This window comes from Choloepus didactylus, chromosome 14 (assembly GCF_015220235.1).
Source record: "Choloepus didactylus isolate mChoDid1 chromosome 14, mChoDid1.pri, whole genome shotgun sequence".
Classification (NCBI taxonomy): Eukaryota; Metazoa; Chordata; class Mammalia; order Pilosa; family Megalonychidae; genus Choloepus; species Choloepus didactylus.
Window position 1 is genome coordinate 16,922,993 of NC_051320.1, and position 20,565 is coordinate 16,943,557.

The window sequence follows — 20,565 nt, forward strand, 5'->3', positions numbered from 1 at the left end:
AATCAGTGAATTGCATCTATGGCTGATTGCATCTACAGTCTACAGAAGATTGTCTTCAGCAATGAGAGGCACCTCCTCATCCTGTCAGTTGGCAGTCTTAAAAGCCAGAACTGAGGATTTCAGAATTCAGAAACAGGAATTTCTGCCTCTACTCCAACCAGCCAGCTTCTCCTAGCAACTTCACCTTCATTAGTTTCCCGCTTAAGGCCTGCTCTACAGATTTCAGACTTGCCAGGCCCCACAGTCATATCAGCCAGTTCTCATAATAAATCTTTTAATATTTATGTATATATATCCTGTTGACTCTGTTTCTCTGTTTCTTTGGAAAACCTTGACTAATACGCGGACCAAACAGCACTACAGTAACTCTGTCTCCCTAACAACTCTCTGGCTCCCTACATGACTAATGCCTCCTCCATGACTAACTTTATTCTAAACACTGTGTCTTCTAATACTGGCCTTGAATATGTCCTCAAGCCCATCTCAGTCTTTTTCTGTCTTTCCATGGTCATGTTCTTGGTCCTCTCTTGAATGTCCCTCTCCATTCGTGCACCCACACTGTAATCGATGATGCCAGTCCTCCCTGTTCCTGTGCCAGGTTCCATCTACAGTGGATGAGATATGCCCCGGAGTCAGCTGTATCCCCTGCATCAGCTATTTTGCTTTGAGCCACCCTTATCTCTGGACCCAGCCTCTTCACATGCTCATGAAAGATTATATTCACGTGGAAAATACTAATTAGCATGGAGATTCTTCTAAAGATTTCACAGGAGAAATGGAAGAGGAAGATCACATCCCACACTGCCATGTGGTCTTTTAAAAAATTTTCATGGAACAGGTCTACTCTCCAAAGTTGAATCCTCCCCACCAGGCTGCCCATGAAGGGTATTTTTTTCTCTACTGTTTCCCTACCCTGGGCCCAACTTCAGTGGTACCTGTTTTCTTCCTCCTGGTTTCATTCTTCTAACCTCAATTGCCTCCCCACTCCATTATGCTGAGCAAGTCATACCATCCCACCCTCGACCATTAATCATAATCACCACAATAGCCAGCATACAAAGGGATTTGGGGAGCTCAGGAGCCATCCTTTCTCCTCCCATAAATTATGGGGATTATATATTACTTTTGAAAAGTCAGCCTCTATATTAGGATATGCCCTTGAATCCCAGTGCTAGGTTTTGAGGGACATGATATGAATATTGAAGTGTCTAAATCTCATGTAATAGTATAATTGTAATTGGTTTGTACTATGTCAAATACATAAATGTATTCTTATTGAAGATAAACATATCACAGGTACCCGCAAAGAACTCCTGACAAATTCCAACTGTAAAAGAATCAATAACCATGAAATAAATGTCCAAATGGGACTTTGGAGATAATCTACGACTAGTATCCCACTGATAGTATTTTTTCTTCAAATAACACTCAAAGATTTCCATGATGAAAATATTCATGATGCATCAGAATTTGTTCGCTGCCACAGAGGATTGAAAGATGCCAAAAAGATCACCAAATGCAGCATTCTTTGCCTTCAGGCAGGCTGTCACTTGGATGGTCCAAAGGAATATCAATTGCTTTTTGAAAACATCTGAAGATGAAATCCCACAATCTCCCTTGGTGCTCCATCGAGTCAGTACATCAGCTCTGTTGTCCTCTGGGTAAACAGTTAGATGCCCCTCTTACAGCTTCCAGGAGCTCCCAGTTGACAACCCATGTTCAAGTACAGAAGGGAAGCTCCCCAGCCTTTGAACTCTAGATTCCATGTAGTAGGAATGGGTAACTGGACAGGGCCCCCCTCACCCAAGATTCGGTCCTTGAAAGAATAAAAGTAAAACCATTAGCAATTACTTTCTCTAAGAAGAAGAAACAATTGAGACCATCAGCAAGTGAGAGAATAATTCAACAAGAGTTTTTATTATGTGGGATCCTAAGATATGTAGCAAACATATTCAATCTCTGTCCACTGTCCTCTAAGGGTAAAATTAAAATAATATGCCAATCCTTTCTATGGTGTCTTAGTTAACCAGTCTGCTATGACAAATACCTTACAATGGGTTAGCTTCAACAACAAGCATTCATTAGCTCACTGTTTCAGAGGCTAGAAGTCCAAAATCAAGATGTCTGCAAGACCATGCTTTCTCCCCGGAGTCTGTGGCATTCTGGTGCTGGCTTGCTACAAATCTTGAGGGTTCCTTGGCTTACATCTCTGCCTCCATCACATGAGAATCTCTCTCTCCTTGCATCTGCTCTCCTATTTTCCACTGACATCTGCCTTCTGGCTCCTTTGTGACCTTCTCTAAATAAGTGGGTCCAAATTTCTTCTGCTTATAAAACACTCCAGTAATATGGATTACGGGTCCACCCTGATTCATCTGGGCCACACCTTAACTAAAAATAACATCTTCAAAAGATCCTAGTTACATGTGAGTTCATACCCACAAGAACGTGGATTGAGATTAGAAACATGACTTTCATTGGAGAATATAATTCAGCCCACTACATGTGATATTTGAGACTCACTTACAAACAATTACAAATAAACAGATCCCTTTCCTGAAAAGTTTTGCTTCTGGCACAACATCTACAGAACCTACACATCACATTGCTATAATTATAAGGACCCCTACAGCTTACATATCACACAGAATTAGTTATAATAGGTGATTTCCAAAAAAACAAAATTAGAAGTAGAACCGACCACATATTGAGGAACATTGTGCAGCAGTGTATTTGGCCAACTTGGTTCATAGAATGCAAGGCCAGAAATCCCTCTCAATCCCCACTTAGTCCTTCAGGTGATGGCATTAATTACATTTATGATGGGGTGCTACAATCAGCATCATCCATTACCACAACTTTTTCATCGCCCCAAAAGAACCTCTTTACTTATTTAGCAGTAATTCCCCATTTCCCCTCTTCCCCCAGCCCCTGGTAAACCCTTAATCTACTTTCTGTCTCTACAAATTTGCTTGTTCTAGATATTTCATGTAAGTGGAATCATGCAGAATTTGTCTTTTTGTGTCTGGCTTATTTCACTCAATATAATATCTTCAAGGTCCATCCAAGTTGTAGCAGGTATCAGAATGCCATTCTTTTTTTTTACAGCTGAATAATATTTCACTGTATCTATATAAAGCATTTTATTTACTCATTCATTTGTTGATGGACACTTGTGTTGTTTCCACCTTTTAGCTATTGTGAATAATGCTAGTATGTACAAATATCTGTTCAAGTCTCTGTTTTCAATTCCTTTGGGGATATACCTAGGAGTGAAATTTCCGGGTGATATGGTAACTCTATGTTTAACATTTTGAGGACCCTCCAAACTGTTTTCCACAGTGGTTGGGCCATTTTGATTCCTGGCTCATAAGGGTCCTCTCAGCAGAGATGGGCTTATGTACCTGGAGTTAAAGCTTCAACATAAAAGTACATTTTATATTGGGGAGAATTGATTGTGGAGCTCAAGAGGTTATTTGGAAAAATATGTTTCTGTTCTGACACAAGTCCTCCAGTTAGATTTCATAGAATACCATTATGGATTGAATTTTGTTTCCCCAAAAGATAATCCCCAGTACCTCAGAGTGTGACCCTATTTGGAAATAAATGGAATTACGCAAATTAAAATGAGGTCATGCTGGAGTATGGTGGATCCTTAATCCAATATCACTGGTGTCCTTATAAGGAGGAAATTTGGACAGACAGATAGACAAAGCAGAGAACGCCATGGATTGCCAACCAGACAATTCCAGAAGCTGGGAACAGATTCTTCCCTACAGGCTTTAAAGGAAACTCACCCCTGCCAACACCTTGATTTCAGACTTCCAGCCGCCTGAACTGTCAGAAAATAAATTTTGGTTGTTTTCAGCCACCTGGTTTGTAGTACTTCATTTCAGCAGCCCTGAGAAATCAAGACGAGTATTACCTTAGTCCCAGGTTCAAAGGGGCTGAAAGCAGAAAAGGCTAAAAAGGTGGGGTGACCCGAAAGCCCCATTGGACCCTGGCAGCCCTGGCACATTCTTCTGGACCCTCATGACAAGGCAGACAAGGGAGTGGGGTTGGGGTGGGGCCGGGGACAGGACATTGGGGCCCAGACATTGGGGCCCTTGGTGGCCTGCAGCCGGAGTGGAGCTGGCAGCCGCCCAGGTGGGCTGCCTCCCTTGGCTTCTCAGATCAGTGGTGGTTACTAGGGACAAACCTGGGAGATATTGTTCCCTCAGCCAAGCAGAAAAAAGGCTCAGCTCAGGCAGTAACGTCAAGGTAGAAGAGCTGGCTGGACCCAGGACTGAGCGCTGGTTGCCAGAGCAGAGGAAGGAAATAAGTAAGTCTTTATTGTCAGTGTTTTGTGTGAACCTAAAATGTTGTGTGGTAGGGAAGAAAAAAAAAAGAAAAACAGCTGTGAAGTCTCAGAAAAGAACAGATTTTAAAAGGCAGAGAAAATTAAAGGAAAGAAGGAAGAAGGTAGAGAATTGAGCTTGGTGAGAATGACCGTCAATGAAAAAGCTACATCAAGGCCCGTGTTGTTGGAAAAAATAAGTCAACCTGGAGGACGACATTCCCTAGCGTAGGACTTCTAGCCACTTCAGTTCTAGAAGAGTTTTTAAAACATAGTAATAAAAATCCCATATTCTTTCCCCCTGTATTTCTTCCCAGGCTGCCTCCAATCTCCCCCACCTCATGCCCCAAACCAAAGAAGATTCACGCCTTCCTCTATCAATGCTTGGCTTCATATTCTCTCTCAGCCATAAGCCCCTCTGAGAGACAAGCTCCTACATACTGTTAGCGTTCAGACGTGATGGTGTTATTTAATAAAAGACTCAAGAGAGTTTTCATTCTCAGGAATAAGTTTTAATTGTGGCATTTCAGCCTTCGAGTCAGATTGGTGAATATAGAGTTTTCTTCATCATGAAGAATCGCTTACTTCATTGGTATAAAACTTAAATCTCCTTAGCCAGCTCAATTTGGAGTTAAAATAAATCTGTTTGAAAAGTAATTATATATATATCCCCCTTTGACCCCTTCAGTTAGAAAACAACCCCCCCCCCACCCCAAAGTTATTTCTGGAAGGTTTTATTTTCGGGGAGCTGGGGGAAGGCTCATTATCTGTTTGTTATCACTCTGTACCTGTCATTTTATTGTTCTCCTGCTCCCACTCTCTTTAGTGGGGGCCACAGTCTGCTGCTTGCGAAACCACTGAAAACCCCACCCCACTGCCACGCAGGGAAAGTTATTTACCAACATACTGGTATTGCACTCAGTGGGCATTTTAATTGGTTGTAAACATATATATAACTGGTTCTCTACTATTTCCTTATTTGTAGCTCACTAGGTTCCAAAAGGACTTAAAGTTCAAAAATATATACAATGAAATAAGGTGGCAATATAAGTAGGAACTAAAACAATAGAAGCATAATAGCAGAAAGATAAAAATGATGAAGCGACAGTTGAGATTAGTGCAAAAAATGCACACCATAAAATCATGAACAGTTGCTAAGGTAGGCAGAAAATTTGGCTGTGAACTTTCTAGCAACTACTACAAAAAGGAAATGATAAGCAAAAATGGTTTAATTCACAGTATCTGAAATCCAAGAAAAATGTCTCCTACAGATAGATCTTTATAAAGAGGCCACTGTGTAATTTAATCCCCTGTATCTTTACTGATATTCTTATAGTAAAAGCACCAGTGTTCATAATGTTCATTTGTAATATTTCCTTCAAGGTGAACCTGCAGCATGTTACATAAGCTGAGATCTGTCAAGTAATTTCTACGTATGGAGACCAAAACAAGGTGTTCTAGGTTTGATGCAGAAAGGAAAAAGACTATCTAGGAAATGGGCTGCATATCTTTTAGGCATACAAGCATACAGATGGTTTCTGAGTGTCCCTGAGACGACAGTAACCCCTCTTGAAAATACCTCGAAGTGCAGGTACTCTGGGTTGCCAGTTAGAAGCAGATGCACATCCTTTTACAGTCAGCCAACTAGGGGTAAGGGGACATGGACAAGATTTTCTACTCCAATACACAGAACAATGAACAGTGGAGATCTCAGAGCTCTGCTATTTAGTACATGGAAATAATAAACTTTGTATGGAAAATTATTTATCAAACTCTTAGCCAAAAAAAAAAAAAAAATTACACACCTATTGAGCATCCAGTTTTACACAAAATAACCACCTATTGAACCCCAAAGATTGTTGACTGAATTGAGACCCAGGTAACTGACTAGACTTACCTGCTTCATAGGGCTATAAACTATAGGCCAGATTTAGGATGGGGAAGTCTATTAAAAATTAAGTTTTTCATTTCTGAGGTCCTTCCTTCTGGAAATACTTACAGAGGAGGGCCAGTTGTCAATTAATTTTGTTCCTTGCTCAGAACAATAAAACAAAGGATCTGCATAAAAATGCCTATATTTATTTTCAGGGACTCGGGATGGAGATTTTATTGAGTCCTTTTAAATTTAGGCATAGTCAAAAGAAAAATCAGCAGACTCTTTCTTACCCAAACTTTTTTTAAAAATGTAGAATCCTTCCAAACCCAGTACTTTTTAAAAGGGGCATATTAAAAGTCAGTACTTTTTAAAAGGGGCATATTAATAATTCAAAGGCAAAAATTCCATATTAAAAGATTAATAAACCCTATTAGAAGGTGACGGTCAGATGTTGTGCTTTGATTCTGAATTTAAGAAAACAAAAGGAGAGCAGACTAGTTCCACAGGAGCCAGGGGCTGTTTATGTTGATTATGTGAGGTCAGAACCAAACTCCAAAAGTTTGGATACCTCACTCCCACTCCCCCCCCCCCAGTTTTTCCATCAAATCAGTGCCCCAAAACCAGACACTTGACAAAGGGCATCTATGGAGGGTTTAACGTTTAATCTACAAACCTGGTAAACTGTCTGGGGACGAGTTACGTCAGCTTTCCACTCTTTGGCCCCATTTCACCACCCGTCCATTTAACCATCTTTACCAATATAAAACGAGAACAATGCCTATTGATTTTAAAGGGACAAGGCCTTAAATGTGATGTCCTAAGAAGATGTAAAATAGAAAAAGAAAAATGTTGGCTATCTCACTGTGCTTTGTGTCTGCAAACTCTTGCATTATGGTATCAATTCTGAAGCCAAATTTCTAGTCATCCCACACAACCCTACCATTATCTCAGTAGCATAATAAATTATGACTATTAAAGCCAGATATTTTGGATTATGAAACCTTGTTTCCATAACAGATGATTTCAACATCATTTATGGTTTATGACTAAGGAGAAGGAAAACCATATAATTCAGTTCTACTCCCTGGACATCCAAGCACTGTACATATAATCTACCACTAGTAGAGACCTTGAGGAGAGAGATATTCAGACCCTTTTTCCAGACCCCAAATAGGGAAACCATTTCCAAACCACCAAGACAAAGCCACTAAAAGGGATTCTATAGGCACATAGTGTTGTTCCTTAATACAGGTGAATCACAGAGCTGTTACCTAGCATCACATTAATAGTTTAATGTGGCAACTATAAAATGTGTATTGCAAGATGAAATGATAATGTGACTGAAATTATGGATGAAATCTGGAAATATAATCAACACGATATTTCATGCAGTTGTTTTACATTAAGGCATTCAAGAATTCTAAGTTCCAATTCATATATTAGCTAAGAATCCGTAAGAGGAAGGCGGAGGGCAACTTCAGCCATCACTGAAACACAGTTCAGACTGATGTTTAAAACCCAGGATTCTTGATGATACTGTGAACCAAGAATTGTATGATATGTGAATATACCTGAGTAAAACTGCTAAAACAAAAAAAAAAACACACATACAAAAAAATTTTAAAAACAGGATTCTAATACTTCCCTCTCTGATCTTATCCCATATTCAAGCATTAAGTGTCAGGAAAGCAGAAACACTTTCAACTAGGTAGAACATTGTGTTAGAATGAGAATTAAGGGAATTTGATTCTGACATGACCCCATCAAATCCCAAACATTTTGCTGATAGAGATCGGAGAAAAAAGCAAAAAGGATAAATCTACACATGTGCTAGTAAAAATTCCACTGAAAATTTTACAGAGTAAACAACTGACATTTGGGAACATATAGGAGACATGGCTGAAATGCCAAATAGAAGTCTGCAGGATTAAATGTATACTTTCAGCAGTGTGTAAGCAACAAAGAACCAGAGTAAAAACTCACTGTTGGGAAATGCTTTGTTCCGATCAGCAGCGCATCTCCACCTGAGCTGGCGTACTCCATAAATGGGAATATACAACAGAAAATACCTAGAACAGACAAGGTCCCGACAGCTGAGAGCCAGTGTTTCCATGAAGACCTTAGTCTTGGTGATTTTTGCAAAAGATGGACTTCAAACTGGGAGTAACCTGAAATAAAAAAGGACCATGAACTTTATGAATCATTTTGTAAAGTAAATCGGAGTCCCATTAATGGGCAGTTAGGGCTTGTCTTTAAAATGTTTCAAGAATATTCTAAAAAGTTTCCATTTTGCAATACTAGCTAACTCAAGAGGAATGGCAAGCTCACATATACAGATTGTTCTTAGACTCCTATTGAGTCCTGAAGTCCATGTGAGTGTTGAATAAATAATTTTATGGGTGAAGCATATTAGCATCCCTCATAGTTAGCATGATTTCTAAGAAATTGGCCAAAAGTAAGAAATAGCAGCCAAGGTTAGTTATGCAAATATTCATTTAATATCCAGCAAACTTTCCAGAGCAGCTATTATGTGCTAGGCCCTGGAGATCTACTGGTGGGCACAGTATAATGTCTGCCCTCAGATGCTTTAGGACCTGATTTGGAAACAGACATTATTTAGTTCAGTGGCCATTAAAACAGTGTTACTTCTTGTGATCAACCCAATCCTGTCTCTTATGTACAAAGGTTACAGAAAGGTTAGAGATGGCCTAGGAATGACATATAGAAAATGACCTAACACGATTTTCATAAACAAAACTGAGAATATTGGGAGCAAAATGCTGAGCATGCAGTTTCCTATGGGAAAAGAATAAATCCATAATTGAGTCCTTTGAACAACCTAATATCACACAAGATCCAGGGATTGAGATAAATAAGGGCAGCGAGAGGCACAGGGAAGACTTCAGAAGACTTTTGCTCAGGCAAAAAAAAGGAGAGAGGTCTTAGGGGTTACTGACTCCCAGGGAACTTGCCAAGAGAGGCTGATAAAACAAGAGAGTTGCCAAGAAAAATTAAATTTAAATCCATTAAAAATCCAATGAACAACAAAGGAATGCTACTGCACTAGGCTCTAAATCGCTTCTTATAATGTGTAACTGTTTCAGGTTCACTAGTTATTTGTTCCTGTCGGGTTCCCCATAAAAGAACCTCCCAAATAACCCAGAAGAGAGGCCCAAGTGAGTGAGTAAGTTTGAGAAGAGACTCAGGAATTGCCATAAGGCCCAGAATCTTCTCCTGGGGTGTGGCTGCAGCTCCTCCGGCAAGCCCAGAGCGTGCACGTGGACACAACGTGCCACCCTCGCAGAGGGAGTGGCCAGGCTCACGCCCACCTGGACATTCAGGAAAATGAAGCACCTGTGTTGAGCTGGGCCCCTTTCTAGAACTTTCATCTGGCCAAAATAATTTAATTGCACAAAATCTCCACACGAGAGAGGCTTTTTTTCCCGTCTGACAGATAAGGAAGCTGAAGCTTAGAGAGGTGAAGTACTTTGCCTAAGAACACCCAGCTAATTTAACCGAGAGTCATGATTTAAACCATATGGGTCCCAAAGCTCACGCTCTCTCTACGACTTCGCAGGCCTCTCTACACAACGGCCGAGTGTACAGCAAGCAGTAACCTGGAAGCCACCAGGAAGGGGTGATGACAGCAGCACCTGGCCCACCTGCCTCTGAAAAAAAGGCAGCTGGTTCTAACATACGTCCCACCTCGTCCTCTCTCTTCAGCTCACTGACTCTACAAATTCCCTTTGTCACCCCTTCACTTTTCCTCTTCCCATGCTGTCCTCAACTCACTCCAGTAAGCTCTGTGACTCGCACCAGTGGCCTCCATCATGCCACATCAAATGGCCAGTTCTCAGGCCTTACCTTGGCATCTCGGCGGCCTTTCACCCAGTTGACCAACCCCTCCTTATGCACTTTTCCCAATCTGTTTCCAAGGTATAACACTCTCCCGGTCCTCCTCTTCAGTGCCCTCTCCTTCCCAGTCTCCTTTCTGCAGCTTCCTCTTTATTTTCTAAATGTTAGAGGATGACGGAGCTCAGTCCTCAGCGCCCCCCACCCCTTCTCTTTCCACACTCATGTCCTGGACAGTCTCACCGAGTCCCATGCCTTAATTACCAGCGTCATGCTTAACAACTCCCAATTTTTTTCTCTGCAGACCAACCAAACACCTGGATTCCAGATTCAAACATTCAACTACCTACTCAGTATCTCCCAGTGCAAGTCTGATAGGCATCTCAAAGGTCATAGCTCCACAGAATTCTTGAGATATTTAATTTAAAAGGTAACCAACAGAAAGACTAACAATAGTGATTTTTTTTTTTACCTCTACTGAAGGAGGGGAGAAGAGGGGCGAGGTAGTGCATTTAAGTGAGTAAAAAGCCCGTCGATGTCTAGACTTGATGTATCAAACAATTGTGATCTAAGCCTGCTGTTTAGAGAAGCAGAGACCCAGAAAAACTAAGAATGGGGAAAAAATGGAGAGAGAAAAATAGTGCCTTCTGTTAAACAGAATTGAGTGTGGAGACCTAGGAGAGAGGATTGTTGCTTTTCATTATAAACTCTTCTATCTTATTTAAGTTTAAGCTTAAAAAGGGATGATTAATCTCTTTACTCTTTGTCTCCTTTTCTCTCCATCCTACCTTACAAACTCCAGCTTCCATATGTACCTTAACTTTTCCTTGTCAATTTTTGATAAGCCTTTATATATTTTTGTGTATACATAATTACACATAATTAAGTCTTCCCTCTTTTGCCTATCAGTTGATTCTAATAGTTGAAAATCAATAAACAGCATTTCCATTATTATATCTATGTAAGTATCATTTACTGAACAGCCAAGTAGCATGCTATTATTGCATTCAAGATTTATGTTTTCCTTGAGATTTTAATTTTTTCTCCTCCTCCTCTGCTTCTTTGCATTGCTTGCCTTTATCAAATCCTTATTTTTCCAACATCTTAGATATCCAGCACATCTGTGGACTCTTATTTCCCCAGATGTTGTCCTCTTAGAACTTCAGACCAAATTCAATGCTCTCTAGATCCATTCCTTGTCTATCATGCAAAACATCACTCTGCCATTCTTCTGAGTTGAATCTGATGCCTTCCTCTTTCTTGACTATCCCCGTGTTTATCTGGAACATATCTTCCAAGTAACTTCCTAAGAAATGACATGTAACATGCAAACTTTCTAAATCCTTGAATATCTGAAAATGTGTTTATTCTACCCTCACTCTTGGTTAATAGGTTTGCTCAGTATAAAATACAAGGTTGAAAATAATTTTGCTTCATCACTTTGAAAACATGTCCCATTATTTGCTAGTAATCCAGGATTGCTGAGGGAAGATTCAAATGACAGCCTATTTTTGTTCTTTTGTAGTGACCTAGTTTGCTTTATATTTCATTGGTTGGTTTTTCTCTCCCTGTGGAAATTTCTTGATGTTCTCCTTTAATATATTTTTTTGAAATTTTACAGTGGTAGCTCAAAATGAGTCTGTTATCTATTCATTGTTCTGACCTGGTATCATTCAGTTCTGGGAAACCCCTTCTGTCATTTCTTGAATTATTTCTTCCCATCCATTTTTTTTCTGTTATCTCTTCTGAAATTCCTATTAGTAAGATGTTGAACACCTTGGGTTAATTTTCTAGGTCCTTTATCTTTTCCTTCATATTTTCCTCTCTTGGTCTTTATGTTTTATTTTCTAAAAGATGTTCTTATCTTAATCTTCCAAAGCTTCTACTGAATATTTTTCAATAATTTTATTTTTAATTCCCAAGAACTCCTTCTGATTATTCCTTTTAAATAGAATATATTCTTATTTTATTAATGAAGAAAAAATTTGAATGTCTCTGAAGAAACTAACTAGAATTCCTTATATTCTCTTTTGTTCCTTGAATTATATCAGTTTCCTCTGGGGCCACTTTTCTTGGTAATGCTTCTTGGTCTTTTCTTTCACATTGCAGGCTGTTCTCAAATGCCTAGTGACCATTGGTTATCTGTCTTTATTTAAGAATCAGTCAGGAGAAAACTACTTAGGATTTCTGTGTACTTGGGTAGAGCTTGTTGACTAGAAGACTTAGCTCAAGTGTGAATGGAAAGAGAGCTGGCTTTAATCTAGAGGATTAAAATTGCTCTGAGGACAAAAATGCCCATTCTTACTGACATGGTTCTCCCCAGTTTATTCAATTGCTTTGTATATAACACATTTTTGTTTGTTAAGGTCCATATGGAGGTACATGGCTGACCATCAGGTGTTTTGAATGCAGTGTGGAGTGGAGGTAGACTCTTCAATTATCCACTTTACTGGATTTTTAATTAATTCCCCTGTTTTTAGCCCCATAAATCCTTCTTGTCCTCCAACAAAATCAGTGGGTCCAAGTCCCAAACTCCTTAGAGTTCTACACATTCTAGGATGCAGTTTCCTTTTACCCCTGCAATCCTTCATCTGCTTTCTATCTTCCAGAATTGTTGAAATCTGTCCTTTTCTGATGATCCACTCCAGCTTTTTTATGTGTGTGAGTTAAAACATCTTTTAGACTTTTACAATAATTTTAAAATGTTTTTTAAAAGAAGTGAAAATAAATGAGTATGGCCGGTCACCCATCTTGAACTGGAATTCCATGATTCATTTTAGAACAAGACACATCTTGTTTGTTTTACAATCTTGCAATAAATCTCATTTTATTTACTCCATTTCTCAAGAATTATAATTGTGGAACATGTTGAACTATTTTGAAAAAAATGAAAAATATTAAAAAAAGGAACTTTCTGAATGAATCTGTAAAAGAGTAAAGATCAGCAGGGACACTGATGGATGGCCAACAGCACAACATAGGCCAGAACAAAGATACAGAAATCCAGCTCGGAAGTCTGATTGCTTTTAATTACTTACTTTCATTAATTTCTTTGTCCAATGAATGAACAAATGTTGATTACTCATTGCTGTAAATGAACACACACACACATGCGTGTGCAAAATTCACCGTTCAAGACATGAAAAGTAATTGAAAGTCACGATACTCATCCTCATACCACATGATAACTTTCAGCTATAGATGTTAGAGAATGGCTCCTGCTTCAGCAAGAAAATCCTAAATAGCTTATTAACAAATGACAAGCTATTGTATTTGCCCACAACCGTGTGAGAAATTAGGCCTGGCTTTCACAAGGATTTACCATCCAGCAGTGAAAGAGAGGCATGCACTCAGCAGAAAGAGCATTGACGTGGGAATCACGTGGACCCAGGTTTTCATCCCCACCCCACCACTGACCAACCAGGTGAACCTAGGGGTGATGCTTTACTTCTCTGAGACTCAGATTCCCTTTTTTGTGAAATGAATATAATCATGCACTGGAAGCTCTCTTAACCAGCCTCCATTTAACCAACTCTCCAGAGTAATTAACACTCCCCACTCTCCTTAAACATACTGATTGATGCTCAGCCACGATGCACATGGCTTAGAGGCCACGCAAGATAATGCTTCCTCTGGTTGGGATGAACATCCACCAAGACACCCTTGTGTTTGTTTTTAATTCTATTTGTATCAATTTTGCTTATTATAATTACATAACAATTAAATATTTACATACCAGTGATATGCGAATGCCAAAAGTAAAAGACAAGTCACAAAAAATAACACTGTCAAATTAGTTGTTAACAATATAATTGGGGGAAAATGGTATGGGAGAAATCATAAAAATCTAGAAGGGTTCTACACTCAAATTGCTCTGCAGTGTGTTTTTATATCCTAGACATTTTAGAAATCATAAATAAGACATCATAAGTGTGGTTTATGCAAAAAAGACTAAGGGAGTTCTAATCAATGGGCTTGTAATCAAAAAGCCCCTAGTCTTACATCAAATCGCCAACAAATGGATATAGTTTTATATGTCTTGGATTAAAATAAAACTTTGTAAATTGCTGATGTGAATGAATTAAAATATGTAAAGCATTTATTACAGTACCTGGCACACAGACATTCTATAAATGGTAAACATTATTGTTGTTAGTTAAGGAGATTTATTATTTTATTTGCCAAATATTTTTTAAGAGTCCACTTTGTGCCAGGCCCTAAGCATACAATGTGAGCAAAACAGCCCTGGACACTGGCCTTATGGATCTTTCCATTTAGAGAGGGAGGCTGACATTGATCAAATCATCACACAAGCCTGTAATCAGAATGTATGAGAAGGGCTATGAAGGAAAAGTACAGTAGGAAACGAGAATACCCATCAGGGTACCTGATCTATATTTAGGAACACTAGGAGGTGCCCTTTGAACTGCAGCATGAGTCAGCATTAACCAGACAGGGAAAGTATGGGGTTTCAGGCAAGGAGAACAACGTGTCCAAAAATCTTGAAGCATGAGAGAACTTTGCACAGGGGAGAAACTGAAAAGGGGCCAATGAGTCTGTAATTCAGAGGGAAAAGGAGAGCACAGCACTGGAAGAGGCCGAGGAGAACAACAAGGCCAAATCAAGCCATGCTTTGTAGGCCATGCTCAGGATTTGGGTCACTAGCACAATTCAGTGCAAAAGTAGGAGCTTATTGTTACTGCAAAGGAGAAGCTAAACCTACTTATAATTGTGCCAAAGAGTCTCCCCCTGAGTGCCTCTTTGTTGCTCAGATGTGGCCCTCTCTCTCTAACTAAGCCACCTCGGCAGGTGATCTCACTGCTCTCCCCCCTACATGGGACCTGACTCCCAGGGCTGTAAATCTCCCAAGGGTGTAAATCTCCCTGGCAACACAGGATATGACTCCTGGGGATGAATCTGGACCTGGCATTATGGGATTGAGAACAACTTCTTGATCAAAAGGGGGATGCAAAATGAAACAAAGCTTCAGTGGCTGAGAGATTCCAAATGGAGTTGAGAGGTCACTCTGGTGGGCATTCTTATGCACTATATAGACAACACTTTTTAGGTTTTAATGTCTTGGAATAGCTAGAAGTAAATACCTGAAACTATCAAACTGCAACCCAGTAGTAGCCTTGACTCTTGAAGACATTTAAATAGCAATGTAGCTTACAAGGGTTGACAGTGTGATTGTGAAAACCTTGTGGATCACACTCCCTTTCTCCAGTGTATGGATGGATGAGTAAAAATGAGGACAAAAATAGGGTGGGAGGAGGGGATGATTTTGGATGTTCTTTTTTACTTTTATTTTTTATTCTCGTTCTTATTCTTTCTGGTGTAAGGAAAATATTCAAAAACAGATTGGGGTGATGAATGCACAACTACAAGATAGTACTGTGAACAGTTGATTGTACACCATGGATGATTGTATGGTATGAGAATATATCTCAATAAAACTGAATTTAATTTTAAGGAGCTTACAATCCACTTTAAAATCAAACTGCACACTAAGAGTTTCCCCCTGAGTACCTCTCTGTTGCTCAGATGTGGCCCTCTCTCTCTCTAACTGAGCCATCTCAACAGGTGAACTCGCTGCCCTCCCCACTACGTGGGACCTGACTCCCAGGGGTGTAAATCTCCCTGGCAACGCAGAGTATGACTCCCGGGGATGAATATGGACCCGGCATCGTGGGACTGAGAGTATCTTCTTGACCAAAAGGGGGATGCAAAATGAGACGAAATAGTTTCAGTGGCTGAGAGATTCCAAATGGAGTCGAGAGGTCACTCTGGTGGACATCCTTATGCACTATATACATAACACCTCTTAGGTTTTAATGCATTGGAATAGCTAGAAGTAAATACCTGAAACTACCAAACTCCAACCCAGCAGTCTGGACTCCTGAAGACAATTATATAATAATGTAGATTACAAGGGGTGACAGTGTGATTGTGAAGACCTTGTGGATCACACCCCCTTTATCTAGTGTATGGATGAGTAGAAAAATGGGGATAAAAACTAAAGGACAAATGGGGTGGGATGGGGGATGATTTGGGTGTTCTTTTTTCACTTTTATTTTTTATTCTTGTTCTGGTTCTTTCTGATGTAAGGAAAATGTTCAGAGATAGATTGTGGTGATGAATGCATAACTATGTTATCATACTGTGGACAGTGGATTGTATACCATGGATGATTGTATGGTGTGTGAATGTATTTCAATAAAACTGAATTTAATAAAAAAAAAAATCAAATTGCACAAAACATCTTCATTACCTTTAAAATTTTGTTAGTTTGCTGCTATAACAAATAAACCCCAAAATTTCAGTGGCCTAACACAACAGAGATTGATTTCTTGCTCAGAAATGGTCTCAGATGGATATTGCTAGCTTAGAGCGGAGTGGGGGTGCTTTCCTCTATGCAATGTGTCAGGGACCTGGGGTCCTTCCATCGTAGGGATCTGATATCCCCTTGGACCCCATCAACCTCTGCATTTAGCCAACATGAGGAGGAAAAGAACAAGAAGTAGGCACACCCACTTATTAAACACAAGTGCTTGGGCCCAAGAAGTGACGTTTATCACTTCTGTTGACATACCACAGAGGAGAACTCATCAGTGGCCACAGCTGGCTGGGAAAAGTAGACGAGCTGCTTCCTGGGGGCAGCTTTTTCCTATGGCAGGGGGAGGATGGCATTTAGTGGAGAGCTAGCCAACTCTGCTACAAACCATTTAACATAAAACAACGCTTATAGCCAATAAGTTCTTCCGTGATCTTGCCAAATCTCTTACTCTGATCTAAATACATTCTCTCAATTTGAATTAGTGTTCAGCAAATTCATGTGTCTATTTAAAAAGTTATAGCAAATATTAGATTTTTCTTTTAAATGCAATGTACGATAATAAGCCTTAACATATTTTGGGAGCTACTAATCTGCAAACATAGTAGTTACTAGCACTTAGGTGGCCTGAATTCATCTCATTTTCTATCGTTAATGAAAGTGCTACTGTGCCCAACTAACCACTTAATTACTCCAGGACATTGCCAGATGTAGTAGAGTGGAGATGCTACTATCCTCCTGGCCCCACTTCTCCCATCAGCTGTCTTAGGCTGACTCAGACAACTTCCCCCAGCACCCAACACCCTCCCCCACATACACACACAATTAAGATCTCCAATTTAAAAAAGAAAAGAAGGTGAATAAGCCTGTTGTTATGGTAACTTGTGCTCCAAAACTTCCTCAACCAATTTTGAATCAGATAAAAGAAGAAAAACAAAAAGCTCTCTAGTGTAAACTCCTTTAGATTCCCTAAATTCAAGCATTCTACAGAAAGAGGTAGAGATCTACAGCCCCCCTCCCAGGCCCAGCGCTTCTTTCAAACAGGTCCTACTGGGTTTGCTTCCCATAGAATCCAGGTTTGCTGGCGTAATGAAGTCTAGCTCACCCCATAGTTTTCTCTTGTGGAATGAGTTATGACATTTGAGACAGAGCCTAGTGGAACAGATGATGATGATGTCACCTCTGCCCCCAAGAGCTGAAGCTCTGAATGAGAAGGCACGGGGTCCCTTCAGAACTGGCAGTGTGGACTTTTTAGGAATCATGAGCTTTAGATTTGGGCACAGAGCATCTGAAGCATCCCATGACCATCCACCCACATGCTAAAGCTTGTGTCTGTTTATAAAAGCCGTGAGTTTCAGTAGGGTTCATCTCAGTGGTCATTTATATACTCTCCATCCTTCTAACCAAATATATATATATATATTTAAGTCTAATCTACATTCTTCTTCCCATCTTAATTGCAAACTCCAAGAAGAAGGTAGAGGAGAAGAAAGAGAAGAAAATGCAAAGTTATGTGTATCTTGGAAGTCAAAAGGTGAGTCATAATTTATCTGCTTCATCCCCAGGTAGAAAGAAGTCTGTGGGATCTGTAGTTGTGTGTGGTTTGCAGAATAGAGAAGTTTCCATTTTTACTGATTTTTAAACATAAATAATTTCAGGGTAGTCTGTAATCTTCCACAGTGGAATTATGGCTTCCATTTGCTTTCTTTTCATCAGTCATAGCTATTTTTCAACTCTTGTTTTATTCAGAGTAAATTATGGGTCGACTTAATTTGTCCTGTCAGTGTAGGGCAATAGAGTACACAATTTTAAACCAAACTAATACATCAACCTTTTGAAAATGAATCACACTAGATTTCTTTCATCCTTTCAGACTCTCCCGAAATCAGGTCAGGTAGTAGGAATTCTGGTACCATACCCTTGGCAAAAAAAAAAAGTCTAGCCAACAATAATCTGCATACACTATTCCTCTTTTTAAACCATTTGCTTCAGTCAGCTAATTTTTCTCAGAATCCCTCCAAGGAACTGAATGTGTACATGTTCATATTTCAACTGATAAAAAAAAAGGCTAAAAAGGTGTGATGCTGAAAAGTACATTCACCAGAGAATTCTCTGCTATCAGATCACAAGGGGAGTGTGTGGTGTGGTAGAAAAAATGCTTTTGATCTTAGCTGGGATCCAGTTGCTGAACAAGCCAGACTTCAGGATTCTAGAAAATCTACTCTGAACAACAAATCTTAAACTCACAAATGGTCCTAATTAAGGACCAGTTAAATTGAGTGTTTGGAGGCCAACTCTTTTTTTCAGTGAAACACATTCATTCAGCGTGATGGTGCCAGCAGGATTTTACTCACTGTGTTGGGTCTCTCTTTCACAGCTCTGCCCGAGTATACCAGCCAAATCCTTGAAGGCCCTTCCAGAACCTTACTGGGAACACCAGCATGAATTAATAATAAGTCTGAGTTACACAATAATTTGTAAACAGCATCCCATTAATTACCATCAGGAATCTGCAAAAACCTTAGGTTACCCAGGTGTGGTCTAGGATAAAAACCCTTGACTGCTTTTAATGCTAAAGATGATGTCAGGCAAATCCAATGGAACATCACGCAGGGGTCGGTGGCCTGGATTCTCATCTCAGAGTTGCTGTTGCCTTTATAAGTCACCAGATCTTTTTCACTCTTCTATTTCCTCATCTTTAAAATGAAAGGGAAATGCTAATGATATCTATGTCTTTTCTGGCTCCAAAATTCTGATTTTGTATCTGTAAATCATTTTAAGTAGCACATTGGTTTTACAACTGATACTGCTCAACTGATTCTAACATAACTTTAGAGTTTAGTCTTTTAAGTAGGTTAAACATCCCCACATTAGGAACTCTGAATCATGTTCTCCCTATTAATTTTCTCATAAATAGCACGAAATTAAGTTGCAACCCAGTTTTGCCTGCAGTACCATAAAATCTAAATTAGTTGAATTTAAAGTGGTGAGGCATGAGTGTGTGTTAGATTAAAACCTAATGGCAATTAATTGTACATTTCTGTCCTGGGTCATTTTCTCTCTCTTTACACCATCTGTCCTGGGAGGTCCACAGCTTCCACAGGCATTCCCAGCTCCCAAAACTCTAATTGCTGACAATTTCTCTCCTGCGCTCCAAACTGGTATTTAGTCATTATTGTTCCCACTTACAAAAGAGTGCCTCTGACAGGACTGGTGCTGAGCAGTCATTTTAACAATGTCCTCTCTACCTTGACAACATTCCTGCAAGCCAGATGTGATTTCCATTGTCTACGTGAGGAAGCTGAGGCTCAGAGAGGTCGAGTAACTGATCAAGGTCACACAGTTGGTAATTTTCAAGGCCATGATTCTAATCCAGAGATTGCTGGCTCAGAAATCCATGTTCTTTCTATTGTTCTGCAACAGCAGACAATGTAGATAGAAATGAAGGATATTAAAGCACAATAGCTGTTCTTCTTGGCACAGAGAAGGGCCGGCTGGGAACAGGGCACTTGTCCAGTGAGGATAAGGTGTAGAATTTGAGGTTGAGGGTATGGAAGTGGGGTCTGGGAAGGCAGGTCTAGGCCATATGGGAGCAGCTTTGGGGTCCAGAACAAAGGATATGGGCGTCTTCTATCAGTCAACATGATGTCAGCAAAGGATTTAGAGGGAGCTGGAAATGATGTGTATCATCAATTTCATATTTTGGGGGAACATTCTGGCAATATTTTAACAATAGTTTACAAGGAAATAAAACAGATAGATTAGAGGTAGGAAGGCCCTTGGAGAAACCATTCTAACAGCCCAGTTGAGAGGGGCTTAGGCTGGAACTAGGACAATGACAGAGGAATGGATGAAAAGGGATTCAGAACTTGGCACATAATTAAATTGGAGAAGTGGCTAAGGATGAGGTTATGGTGACCCAAACCAGCTGTGACTTGTCTTCATGCTGTTGCACAATAAATCCTGCCCCATGGCACTCCCATTGCAAAGCCCACCACTCCAATGGAGAACGCAAGTACTCTGTGATTGTCTGATAGCTACCAGACCCGAAATATGCAAAACCAGAATGTCTTGGTCATACTGAGTTACGTACTCATGTATACAGCTCATGATGCCATATCATTGAATGTCTGGGTCTTCTTTCTAGGTGTAGAAAAGAAATGAGAC

At 39.8% G+C, this 20,565-nt stretch overlaps 1 protein-coding gene across 2 annotated transcripts in view; it reads right to left on the minus strand.

The window, feature by feature from the left end:
- CA8 (carbonic anhydrase 8) overlaps positions 1–20,565 on the minus strand; it is a 292,778-nt gene that overhangs the window by 202,526 nt on the left and 69,687 nt on the right. For both annotated transcript variants that reach the window (XM_037802537.1, XM_037802538.1), the window contains exon 2: positions 8,196–8,380. In XM_037802537.1, coding sequence (XP_037658465.1) covers positions 8,196–8,325 — 130 coding nt within the window. In that variant the 5' untranslated portion in view covers positions 8,326–8,380. The remainder of the gene's footprint in view (positions 1–8,195; positions 8,381–20,565) is intronic.